Raw genomic sequence first — 13,332 nt, forward strand, 5'->3', positions numbered from 1 at the left:
TGCATTTTTTATTGCCCACTGAGTTTAGCTTGAGGATAAAGTATATTAATTTTGGCAAAGGAATTGTCCCTACATTCAACTTTCTGGGAGATCAGTACAAAGTTCAAGCCACTTCGAAGCTGTAGTGTTTTGCTCAAAAATGCTTGCGTCTTTGCCGTCATGATTGGAACTCGCTTTATGTTGTGTTTTTGATAGAACTTTTTCATGGTCTGAGATAGTACTAATGAGATCACTGAGCTTTATTTTGAATCCAAATACACTGTTGACTCACTGCAGATAATTATACTCCACTGAATCCAGTGGTTTTTGTGGTTCATTTAAACTTTTTGGATACTCGAGTTTTTGTTTTGTTTTTTCTAATGAAAGTCTACCTCACAAGCTCCACCATTTGACTCTCTGATTCCGTGTAGGACATTACAGGAAATGACTTTGGTTAGCCACAACTTTCTTCAAAAAAAGAAAGAAGAAGAAATAAAAAGCGCAAAGCAGTCCGCAATGAAGGCTGTTGGTAATGCAGTGGAAACCCAGTGTCTCCACTCAATGTATGCATGGCGTCTAGCCATACGACACATTTCTGATGGACAGTTTATTAGAATTTTTTTTAACCTTTGGTGCAAACTATTTGAAAATCAACAAATGGACACTGAAAATATTTAACTGTCATGCCAGACAAATCAATCTCTGACAGATAAATACAACTTGCATTAATGACCAAATGCTGAAAATAGAAAACTAAAACTAAACTGTAAATGTGCCTTCACTCCCACACTGTATAATGTTAGCATTTCATCCTAGCGGTTAAACGCTCTCTTGACTGAGCACCCTAAATACAGTTCTCTCAATATTGGTCTTATATTCTTGCAGAGGGCTGCAGTTTAAGTCATCAAGCTGCAGTTTGCAAAGACAAATAGAAACTTGTGGTTTATCCAAGTGGAGTTTGTATTCTAGCGACCGGTGATGAAAACACACATATTTATATGTTGTGTATTTTTCTAATTCTCATTTTGGCACAAACTCAAAAGCATTTCACAAAAAGAATACTGTGTTTTGAATGCAATGCAGTAAATAAGAATGTCCACGTTTCTCCCTGTGAGAGGTGTGTTTACTTTGGAGGTTTGGACTCTGGCCAGTGGAGGAGGAATAGTTTTCAGAAATAATCACGGGGCATACATATCACCACTATAAAGGCTGGGATGTTTGTTCTTAATGTGCTGGAACAGCAGTCTCACTCAAATGGCAGAAATAACTTAGAGAAATTGCAATATTTCACACTGATTTGAAGTGTGTGGAAAAATTCAACATATATCAGCATAATGCATGCAATTATTTAAATGGTGAAAATACATTATGCAGCTTCAGCTAGCCTTGTCACTTATTCTCCAAATCTTATTCTCCCCAAAGAGCCCTCATTTGGTGTTTTACGGTGGTGATGAGGAAAATTATCTGCCAGTACAAATTCTCTCATAAGGCTATAACTACCTTAAAACCTGGTGCATGTTGTTGCACCTTAATAACTATGCAGGAAGTGATCGCTCGTATCGGAAAAGAAATATATGATCTCAAGATAAAGCTGATCGTGATAACGCTTTCTGCAGCATAACAGTCCCCTTAATGTAGAGGTTAGACGTTCAGTGTTTTTCCTTTAATTTGTCACCTGTCCGCAAATAGAAAGAGTAATGATAGTGGTGTTATTCTTACCAGAATAACTTCCACATCCACTGTTTCTGATTACCTATTGGTCATTACCTAAAGTAAGACTAGGCAGCTTTTCAGATGAAAATAGTGTGAACGTCTCAGAAGCTGTCAGTGGAATATTCTATATTGGCTTAGTTAGTACAGTAAACAGGTAGTATCTATCCTTGTTCGCCTGCGGTAAAATGTTATTCCATCTGTGGTTGTTTACTGTGCAAAGCCATAAACGTCTTCATTCTGTAACCTTATTCAGTTCTCAGACTGGACATCCTTATTTCAGGGCTGAAAGTAGTGAAAATATTGATGGATTGAGGTATTGTGGGTTTGTATGGAGCAAACCCACAACGGCTTGGTATTTACAGTTAAATTTAAACCTCGTGAAGTTGCGTACTTCTGTTAGAAACAAAGTATACATGTCTTTGTTCCTATCTGTACTTATTTATTATATTTCTCATTATGAACAGGCACAAGAGACGGCTGAAAAAGTCTTGAAAAAGGTTATACAACAGTTGGTTCCTATACGGAGCTGTATTGCCAACTGCAAAAATATAAATACTTCTTAGTAGACTGTACATCTACTATAGTAACTGTTATAGTAAATAAGTACATTCTCTTAAATGTTGTACTCGGGAACCAGTGTAAAATTCTTGTAATTTATTTCAGTACTGCAGTGTTTCGGTACTGTCCTTTTTATGGTTGGTTCTCAACATTTATACTGCTGTTACTGCTGTAAAATTTCAGCATTTCATATACTTTAAATAAACACCACGGCAATTGGCTGTACTAAATTATAAATAAGAAGAATACAATATAAAATACTGTTGCAGAATGAGTAAGCTCACTTCCAGTATTTCTATACTCACAAAAAAGAGTATAAGAGTAAAAGTCTTATTACTAAAACTTATTTTTCATAAGATGTTTTATCTATAGCTAGAGGCTTGAACACAAATATTAGAATGCAAACATCAGCTTTCATGTTGTTTCATGTGGCACATCAGACCAGGTAATGTTTTTCCAATCTTCTGTTGTCCAATTTTGTTGAGCCAGTGTGAATTATGGCCTCGGTATCCTGTTGTTAGCTGACAGGAGCTGTACCCAGTGCAGTCTTCTGGTGCTGTATCCATCTGCTTCAAGCTTTAACATGTTGTGCATTCGAAGATGCTCTTCTGCATATCTTGTTTGTAACAAGTAGTCATTTGAATTGCTGCTGTCTTCTATCAGCTCAAAGTAGTCTGGCCATTCTCCTCTGATCTCTGACATCAACATTGGATATTTTCTGTGGAGATCAGCAGGTTCTGAAATAACCAGGCCAGCCCATCTAGCACATTCAAATTCACTGAAATCACCTTTCTTTCACATTCTCATGCTCAATTGATAATGGCTACTTGGTTAAACACACTGAGTTGGTGCCATGTGATTGACTGATTAGATATAACAAGCATACCTTAAAAATAAGGTACACAAATTATTTAGTTAACATCTGTCTGAACAAATTAACAAATATTGTAGAGACTAAAATAAGATTTTTCAGGGCAACAAGAGAAAATCAATTATATTACTTATATTTAGAGATAGAATCAGGCATGATCATTATATCACAATGAGATTCGACAAGCAAGTCTCCACACCGCCTTTACTTTGTACCTGCAGCTATCTGTCCATGGTTATATATTCCATTGTGTCACGTTTAAAAAATATATATTCTAGATCCAAAATGACTGTGATAAATGTTTAGAAAGGTGAATTGTTTATGCATAGATTTACCTTGTTCTCCCTGCTGTCTCTTGCTCATCAGTAAAACAATTACTCGTTACTATTTGAAGTGTTCTGCTTCTTGCTTTCATAGAAGCAAAATTTGATTTCTTCACATCCAGACATGTAATTTGTGTCTGAAACTGACAGATGCAACTGCAGCCAGGCAGTCAGCTGCTCTGAGTAAACGTCTGTCTTTAATTTGCACTATTTGCTCTGGATCACTGGACCAAAAAAACAAGACTGTGTGTGTGTGGGTTTTTTTTAGCCGCACCTCCAGGCGCTCTGTACGGCATACGTGTTAGTTTATGTCTCATGGTGTGCGTCTTATAGTTTTGCTGCAGTGTGGCTCAGAGAACAATGATATTGCCTACATGACAGCATTAAATATCCTGGCGATCTAGCCTTTAGTTTAGGCGGCCTGTTTTTTCATTTCAACTCTTCTTGTCATGCTCTGTTAAAAATGAATGTTGTCGTTTTCAGTACAGTCACATTTGTCAATGCCCGAAAGTGATCCACAGGCAAACAGCAAGTCAGTCAGTGTGACCTATTAGAATGGAAAAAGTTTCCCTGACTGGAAAACCACACCTGCGTTACCACGTCACCCTCATATAAAACGTTCAGAAGCTGAAAATATATAAGGGGTAAAAAAAAAACAACTGCATGGAATAAAATGTAATTTTTGTCAGTGTTAAAATTTTCCTCATGTCGATCAGTTTACCGCTGGAATAAGCCTGCATGCTGCGAGTGAAACTGATGCTGTTGAGTCAGGGAAGTTTAGCTTTCATTTTATCACAGTAAGACTGATAGAACTCTTCAATGAATCCACTGATGTGGTCAAAGTACGGGACTTTCTAATATTTATCCACTGTATTACTGTCACTCATATCCGGTGAATTTTGGAGGTAGGAAACTGGATTTAATTTTTTTCTCCACAGCACCAGGAGCAGGGTTCCAGACAGTTTGACAGTTTTGAAGCAGCTGTAAAGAGAAATTAATGTCTAAGTCTGAACTGATTTTCATGCTCATTTCAGATCCAGAGGAGAGTCTACATCTGCAGCGAAATATTTACACTTTTATGTTGTTCTTGTCATTTTAACTGCCATGTAGCTGAGTTGTAATAGATGTTTTGTGTTGGAAATTTTCTTTGAAAGTATCTATTTTTCACACTATTCCTGTTTCCACTTCCATATCCTTCCGTTAACTCTGAGGCTTTCCCCCTGATTTGCAGGTTTACACCGATGATGTGCTGACAAAAGAGGAACAGTTAGAGTTTTTGTACAGAGCCAAGCAAAAATGTGAGGCCATCATCAAGGCAAAGCAGAGGATTCCTGGTGAGTACAGAAACAAATCTGTCAGTCTTTAGCCGTATGAGTGGCTTTGTGAGTCTGTAATGACAATACTGTTATTCTTCAGGGGGACTTGAACTTTCAGTATTGAATTTCATGGCAAAATGGTCAACAGCCACATAGGAGATTTAAGTAGGATTCATCATCAGGGGGCCGGAGGAATATCTGTATAAACCAGCATGGCTCTTTAATATTTGTTCACATATTCCATTGTGTGCTACAGCTGTGGATTGAGTGCAGTCATGTGAAAAAAAAATCACAGATCCCTAAATCCAGAATTAAACCTTAAATCGCCTGTAGGATGTCTTTTAGCTGGAGACTCATTTTTAACCTGGGGCTTGAAATGGATGTGCACCGCTTCTCTTGCAAAAGCTGAAATCTGTAAAAAACAACAAAAAACAAAAACTAGGTTAAATGGCATATCTGCACACCTGACCCCAGCCCCTTCCATTTTTTAGACTGGGGAAAGTGGTGAAAGTGGGGTGTGAGGGGTGGGGTGTGGGACATGTACGCACTTATCAAGGTGTGCTGTGGTTTAAAATAGGAACATTGCCTCCAGGTGTGCGTGTGCATGATAGTGCAGATTTGATTAACATTTAGCGCATGCACAGGACATTGTTTGCTTTTGGTTCATTGTTTACTCTGTTAGCAGGATTGTGATTCTCCTCATTCCAAAGCAGAGTAACAAAGGGATCACAGATTCAATGTTTGTCATGCAAATCACCCAGTAAAAGGGGTGTGTTAGAGAGATAACAGATACAAATCCATAAGTCGTCCCTAATAGCTTCTGTATATCGAATAACATGTCTTGTTTAGCTACAGATTATTATTACAAGATAACTAATAGCTAAAAACTGGAGGAAACTAATCAAGCAGAATGCGTGAAATTGAAATGGGATCATGCGTTTGGAAGGTGCCGCTTTATTTGCCTTTTATTATTGGTTTCCAATAGTGTGATGTTCCACTACCTGTTAAAGGTTTTTTAGTTAAAAGATTTCTGTCACAGGCACATTTGCCAAAGGCGTTATCACTTAAAAATAGTTTGGGGCTTTCCGCTTGTGAGGAAGCTCCCCAGTGAATTCTAGCTGAAGCTAGAGGTTCAATGTGGAGTGCAGTAAATCCCCCAGAGGCTGCACATGGCTGCCGAGCTGAAATATAATGTATGAGGCGGAGGATGCCATCAGACACGGGAGGTGTACCGAGAGAAGGCTGTGTATGGAGGGAGAAACCAATCAACAGTGAAGTTTACCAAGAACTGTGGAAGTAAACTGCATAACCAGCAACATGATGAACACAAGCTTGAAAGTAAAGAGTCCATCGAGACGCCATGTTGATTGAATGTGATTGGTGACTTGTTTGAGAGTGACTGTTGATTATAAGAGCTTAAACTAATCAACTGATGATGTTCATACTTCACCATAATAAGTAAATATTTAAATTAAAGGGACCGTTTTGCCTGTATTTCGCTGATATGTTAAAATCACGGCCCATTCTTGGAGCAGTTGCAAGACATTTTTTGTGAACTGTAAGTTGATGGTTACATTTAAAACCTCAGCTTTGTTTCCTTTGTCTTCTCTGTGGCTTTCCGAAGGCTGAGCTCGAAGGCAAACCTGGTCCTGGGGTGTTTTTCAATATTTATGGCTATCTGAAGAATGCCATTTTCCTGCAGACCCCAGCACACTGTATCGTCATGTGGTTGCTGTCATTCTCCCAGTTGATTGGAGAGGAATTCCACAGCCAAACCAATCATATTATTTTCTCTTTAACCCCAGTGCATTGTGGTCACATGAAATTCTTTGCCCTCCAAACGATACTCCTTGTAAATGAAACACATAATTAAAAACGTTTACTTCCTGGCTCAGAACACAAAAGCTATTGTTGACTGTTCCCTGTAGTTACATTACCCACGTGGTATGTCCCAACTTTTCATGGTTTTGATAAATATCCACTAGCTCAAATTAGATTAAAAAAAAAAGTCAGAATTGCTACTTTTGAGAATTGCAGAGGGCCGAGCAGCAGATTTTGTTTGCTTAGGGTTTATGTTCCAGCTCTTACAGCACGCTTAACAAGATGGCTATAGGCGCCAATGCAGAGGAGAGCAATCAGTGAAACATCAGAGATCTCGCAGACGAGAATCTATCCTGACATGTTGTAGTGACAGGAAAGGTTGGTGTCACATGTCCGCATGCACCTCCGAGCGCATGCTATGTTCAGTACGAACAATGGGATAAAACCTAACATTTTGCACTATCTTGACTAGACATATGGGACTATATGTACATTTATATTTTAATCTGGTATAAATAGTTGATAACCACGGCCTTATTGCACTCGCATGTTCCTGTGTCTGCACATTAGGGGAGACTTTGGCGCTCAATCTGGACTCTAACAAGCCCATCGGGAATGCCTGACTGGGATTCTGTGAAATGCTTGAGGTGCTGTTTAGGGGGCACATCAGCACAAGAGAGCTGACCTGCATACCTGATGATGCTGGTGTGCCGAATGTGACTCATCCTGCATGTAGTGGTTTTTTGCTGACCTCTTTTGGAAGGTTGCACATGTCTGTTCAATCACATTACAGATGAAGAAATTAGAATAACCCTATTACCTTAATATAGAGTAGAGTCCTCAGTTAAGTCCCCCAGTGTGGTGGAGACTAACGGCTTGAGAAGCACATATGTGCTCCTTGCATGTACTTGTTTTGAGATTTTCTTTTTCCCTGTAATGCCAGATGAATTGCTTTAACCTTCATTTCGATTTGATTTGAACTCCAGAGCCACATCTGGCTGTTTGTAATTATGCAGTGTGGAAGTCATTTAAAATCTGGGTAGTGGGTTTGCTGTGATGTTGAGTAAAATTATAGATATTGTCAAGATTTTGCCATTAAGTTCAAAGAAAACCGAACTTGCGCTTTCTGATGAAGGATGTCAGTATTTTCCTTGAAAAAGTCATCAAGATTTCAGCAGAAATCACTTTTTAAGAGACATTTTCCTTCCTTTTTGCATTGTGGCGTGAACTTCAAACCATGGGTTGAGATAAACTGATTGCACCAACTACTAGCTTTAGATTTATATCTGTAATTGTTTTGCCTAATCTCCCAGGATTTTTTTTCTGGCTCTTTAACTGTAATCCTGTGGCTTTTTGAACTATTATTGGAGATTAGGAATTACGACGGCTTCAAATGGCAGCAGAGTAAAATGCAGAAAGTGTAGAAAAACTATCCAAAATTATGTGTTAATTAAGAAAGCTTTGAGTGCTGCTTGAAAGGAAAAGCCGTTGTGCTTCATTTGGGCTTCAAATGTGTAAAATTCACCATTTGATGCCTGGGACAAGGTTTTCTTTGAGGGATGCAGTGAGGTTTGCCTGGGGAGGACAGTGGAGGGATGTGGGTTCAAATCCCCAGACCTTGCAGTGTGAAAATAGCTCAACCTTCAAGCTTGTGGTCTGGGTGTAGAATAACTTGGGGAATCATTATAAAAGGCTGCATGTATCAGGAGGAACTGCATGCAGTGAGTGTTTTGACATCTGCAGGTCAGAATCACATGAGTTGGGGGAGAAAAAAACATTCTTCAAACCCCAGTGACATCACAAATACCAAAGTCCCCCCGTAGGCACGTTCATATTTAAATTGTGGTCAAAAAATTTACAGGAAATTGTATGTGTGTGTGTGTCTGTGTGTTTGTGTGTTTAATTTAAGCCTGTTAGTAGGTGGTCCTATGGTAGTAAAACCTATGGCAAAAGCAAGCAGCAATTCTACTTTTACTCCCAGGATGTGTGGTCAGCGTGATTTTCAAAACTAAACGCATTTTTTTCCCACCATGCATCTGCAAGAATCAGTCAGCTCCACTCAGTCTACTCTTTAATTTTGTGCTCCCAGTGACAAGCAGTTAAAAGCAAGTCGTCATTTTGTCAGATGTTTCTTTGTAAGTTTGATTACAGGAATGAGAAAATAATGGATCTACTGCAAAGAGAGGAGAGTTTTAGTTCTATGCTTACCTACTTATTAGTGGTCAAAGTGGGGCAGATGTTTTCAATAATACAACATAAATGCCAAGCCATAAGAGAGGTTTTGCCAAGAATCTGTGGTGAAAGGGACTCCGCTCACACTATCAGCAGGCTCCGTTCCACGGTTTAGCTGAGAATTAGGGGACTGTGTGCACTCATAGGTTTTCCCCCCACTTTGAACGTAAAGTTCTTTGTCTGAACTTAGCACAGATGCATTATGGCAAAGTTTAATGTAGCACAGTCTTTGCTAATAATTTGACACAAAATTTTCTGTTGTGATCACCGGGATCACCATGCATCTTGTAAAAATGTGGAGAAAACTTTTTTTGCTTTAATGATTCCTGGTAAAAAATTTTGCATTCATAATCAGCCTCATTTAAAAAAAAACGAGAGAGAGAGAGAATTATTATCATTAACCAATTCTGTTGTTCAAAGAGAAATATGCAATAACTGTTTTTCATGTGATATTTTTATATGTAAAAAAATGAATGCAAATATGGGATTTCATGATCATGATCATTATTATTATTGTTGTTGTTATATTATTATTATTATTATTATTATTATTATTATTATTATTAGTCAATTCTTTACTATATAATTTATTGTTATTAATAAAGTGAAATCACCCAAACCACTATGGTCACCTAAGTCCAGACTGATACAAAATTGTAGTTCCTAACACATTTATTAGACCACGTCTCATAAAAAAAAAACCCCAAAAAAACAAAACAAAACTGAAAACTAAAAATGACTGAATTCAAATTTTACCTAAATTTGAACAGGAAAAAAAAGAGAATTCTGAGAACCATAAATTAATCATTTATTACAAAATTACATGTTTTATTATGGTTGTTTTGAAAAACAGTGAATCTGAAAATTCATGTATATTAAGAATAACTATACTTTAGCACTAAAAATGTGATTTTGATTAAATAGCACAGCTGTACTGTTGGATTAGCTGTTATAGAACATAAAACAATATTTTGGTAATCATAAATACTGTTAATTTAAGGAAGGACTGGCACAAACCTTTTAGTCGGTGGTGGTCTAAAACATGTTGAGGACTGTAAATTGTAATGAGAACTTGAATTTTTTTTTTCAACTTAATTACTAAATTTTTAAAATAAATATTTTACATTTTCAAAAAATTAATTTAAATATACATAAAATTGTTGCACTGGGTATAATGATTGGCCAAATAAGACATTTGTTTTACATCTTATCACCATTTTTCCCATTCTCTAAAATTTCATTCACCCTAGCAAGACATAACTCTGTACGTAAATGAATAATCAAATTGGATGTTGTTAATTAATTGAATGTGATCCATCTAAAAAAAAACCTCAAAACATATGATACATATTGAAAGTGAATTATATAATATAGTGCTGTTATTTAACCATAATTTGCCAGTTAGGGCACTACAATGCAGCTAGTGTTGCAGGAAGTCTTTAAATAAGATCCATGCTAAAACCAATTCCATACAACATTATAATGGTTGTTGTGTTATCAACAACGGAGCAGTTATGGAAATATCCGGCAGCTAACAAACAAGCCTTAATGAACACACCACACCAGATTCAATGGACAACTTGTTGTCAGCATGCGGGAAATTCCATGGTTGCAAGTCTTAATTATGTGACAATAGATGGGAAGTGGACAGGCATGTGTTTTCTTTTGGTGACCCATATTTCCCACAAGTAGAACAAATATGAATAAAAAAAAAGGGGGGGGGGGGGGGTCAGTTATGCCACACATGAAATTACAAGGCTGCTTTTGCAGTGCCATTCTAGTGCTGTTTATGTATCGTGTGTCTGCTTTTTAAAATTCAAACAAAAACCCTGAAAACAAGCAGATCTTGGAAATGCCTACTGACCATTACTGCAGTGCTATAGTCATGACAGGATTTGGTTTTAATTCAACTCTTTTCTTTTCTCTGCAGATGGTTTCTGCTCACCAGATTGGGATGGCATTGTTTGTTGGCCTGAAGGGCCTCCTGGGAAAATATCCACTCCCTGTCCAGAGTATATCTTTGACTTCAACCATAAAGGTAAGCTTGGCCCTGGATACAGTAAGCAGTTAAATCCCTGAATTTTAAAATGAGTTAGGCTGCGCTCTGCAAATTCATTGCAAATTATAACTCGAGCTCTCTCTGAACCTGCTTTGGCAATTTATTGAATTATGCAGCTTTAAATCTGTAATTAAAAACAGACTTCTTTTGTTGATTTCTAGGATTAGCACACCGTCAGTGTGACAGCAATGGGATATGGCAGCTGGCAGCAGCCAACAGAACATGGGCCGATTATACTGAATGTTCAAAACACCTCCCCGAATATAACCCAAGCTATCAAATGGTAAGATCCATCTGATTTCCATTTACATGCTGACACTGTCTCCCACCAAAATAATTAACAGCAGCACCATAGCAAATTGTCTCACTTAAGGTATTTAAGAAAAAAATGTACCCTGCAATTATACTTCCTTTGAAATGCGTAACAAATTAACAGCATGCCTTCTTAGTAATGTGCAATGCAAATAAAGTCTGATCGTATTTACTGAAATGTTGAGAAGATGATGAGGGGATAATGAAAGGATATTCATGTGGTCGCTTTGTGATAAAATGGCTGTAACTGGCTAAATTTATGTTATAATACAAAGTGAAAACAGTGCCAGATTAGTCTTGAACTGAGTCATTCCCTCGCAAATCTAAGACCACTAAGAACTCACCAGACATGGCTCAGTTGAGTAACTTAACAATAATAAGACCCGCAGTTGCACAGTTGAGTCATGCAGCTACATTCGTCGATTTTAATGATTTTTATGCATCCTTTCTTGTGAATGCAGTATCGTCAAATCTTGCACAAATGTTCTCTTGGATTAAGGAAGAACCGATTAGATTTTCATCTTCTTTGAAAACCATTAGTGTGGAGCATTAGCAAACATTTTTATGCTTTTGCAACAGCCTCGACCATTTTGGGAAGACTTTGCTGCAAATCTTTGATATAACCTTAACAGCATCACTAATAGGTGACGAGACCTGGATGCTAGTCAGGGGTCCACCTTATTACAGGTCTCTTCGAGGTGTTTGATAGGATATATGTCAGGGCAGGCCAGACCTGTGTAGGCCAGTTACGTCTGACAACACACACATATAAAAAAATATATAATATGCTATTTCCAAGTGTGTGCATGAAATCTATAATATAAAAGTCAGTGAGTGAAGAGTTGAGAAGGTTTTAACAAAATTTTTAGGATGGTTTGGAAAGGGTTAATGAAGTTGCACCTCATACTGTAGTGCAATCTATTTCATTGATTTGAGGCTATTGCAGTGAAAGGTAATTTCTTATGACCATTTTATGCTGTAGAATTATTATTTTTCTTCTCTAAGGCCAAACCATAAAAATTGACATACTTAGGCCCAGGGTGGAGTGTGTTGTATATTTAGCTCAGCTAATGTTTTAATGTTAGAGCTTTGTTGTCATTTACCTGACGTTATAATTAATTATCATAATGAGGTCTTTATAGTTGTTGTATTTGTTTCATTGTTTCATAGCAGACCTGTCAGCTGATAGTGTTTCTTTGCTGTGTATCCTGACACAGTTGCACATTTTAAGCGGGCGTACACGTCTTACAAAATGGAAATCTTTAACTTTAATAAAGAGGATTATGTGTTGCATAATCTGTAATACCATGAGCACCAACAGCACCATTACACTGCAAAGCATCGTGTGGAAACAGTTAAAAGAAGAAGAACTACTACAACCCAGTGTGACTGACAGCTAGATGTGACCTTGATCGCAGGTGCCTGTGCAGAGTTCCTCTACCATCGCTCGGGGTGTTAGATGTCAGTGCTGGCAGTAAATAGCTCTTGTAAGAAGGATGGAAAACTTGTTAAAAATATTGATAAATGAAAACATTCAAAGGCTGTGAGAAAGCCGTGAAAGCTGTCATGCTTTGATCGTCACCCTTTTCTGGCCTGAAACGATACGATACCGCTGTCATCTGTATGACGTCGAATGTTCAGATCGATGTTCCAACAGAGGAGCAGTTGCAGTAGATAATGATCAATATGTGTGCATGAACTAAAGCAAACAGCAATACTGCAGACGCACATTTTTTTCTGGCACAAGATCCTGATGCTAAATGATAACAGCAGTGTAGTATCAACTTACATCACAAGGAGGTCCTGGCACTTATTAACTTGGTGACGTGCAGCCAGGCTTCTTCTGCTGGAGGATTAAACTACTGCCCAGTGTACTGATGCTTTCCAGTGACAAACCAGGTTATTTGGAGACATCCTTAAATAAATTTTCCCAACAAACAGGATTAGCATGTCTGACTAAAACATACAGCGGATCAAACAATGCAATTAGGAGGGGATAATGTGTCTGTTGATATTCTAACAAATTATCCTTTTCCAACAGGACGTCTTTCACCGTCTGTATCTCATTTACACGGTTGGGTACTCGGTCTCTTTGGGGTCGCTCATGGTGGCTGTGGTCATTTTGGGATATTTTCGGTGAGTCGATGC

At 37.8% G+C, this 13,332-nt stretch overlaps 1 protein-coding gene across 1 annotated transcript in view; it reads left to right on the forward strand.

The window, feature by feature from the left end:
- Positions 1 to 13,332, forward strand: part of pth1r (parathyroid hormone 1 receptor) — a 43,705-nt gene that overhangs the window by 18,388 nt on the left and 11,985 nt on the right. The window contains exons 2-5 of the mRNA XM_086271003.1: positions 4,676 to 4,778; positions 10,744 to 10,851; positions 11,034 to 11,155; positions 13,226 to 13,320. Coding sequence (XP_086127129.1) covers positions 4,676 to 4,778; positions 10,744 to 10,851; positions 11,034 to 11,155; positions 13,226 to 13,320 — 428 coding nt within the window. The remainder of the gene's footprint in view (positions 1 to 4,675; positions 4,779 to 10,743; positions 10,852 to 11,033; positions 11,156 to 13,225; positions 13,321 to 13,332) is intronic.

This window comes from Aulonocara sp. 'chitande type north' Nkhata Bay, linkage group LG18, assembly GCF_057382095.1.
Source record: "Aulonocara sp. 'chitande type north' Nkhata Bay isolate Kocher_YH1m ecotype deep benthic linkage group LG18, A_spYH_male_GT1.1, whole genome shotgun sequence".
In the NCBI taxonomy this organism is placed as follows: Eukaryota; Metazoa; Chordata; class Actinopteri; order Cichliformes; family Cichlidae; genus Aulonocara; species Aulonocara sp. 'chitande type north' Nkhata Bay.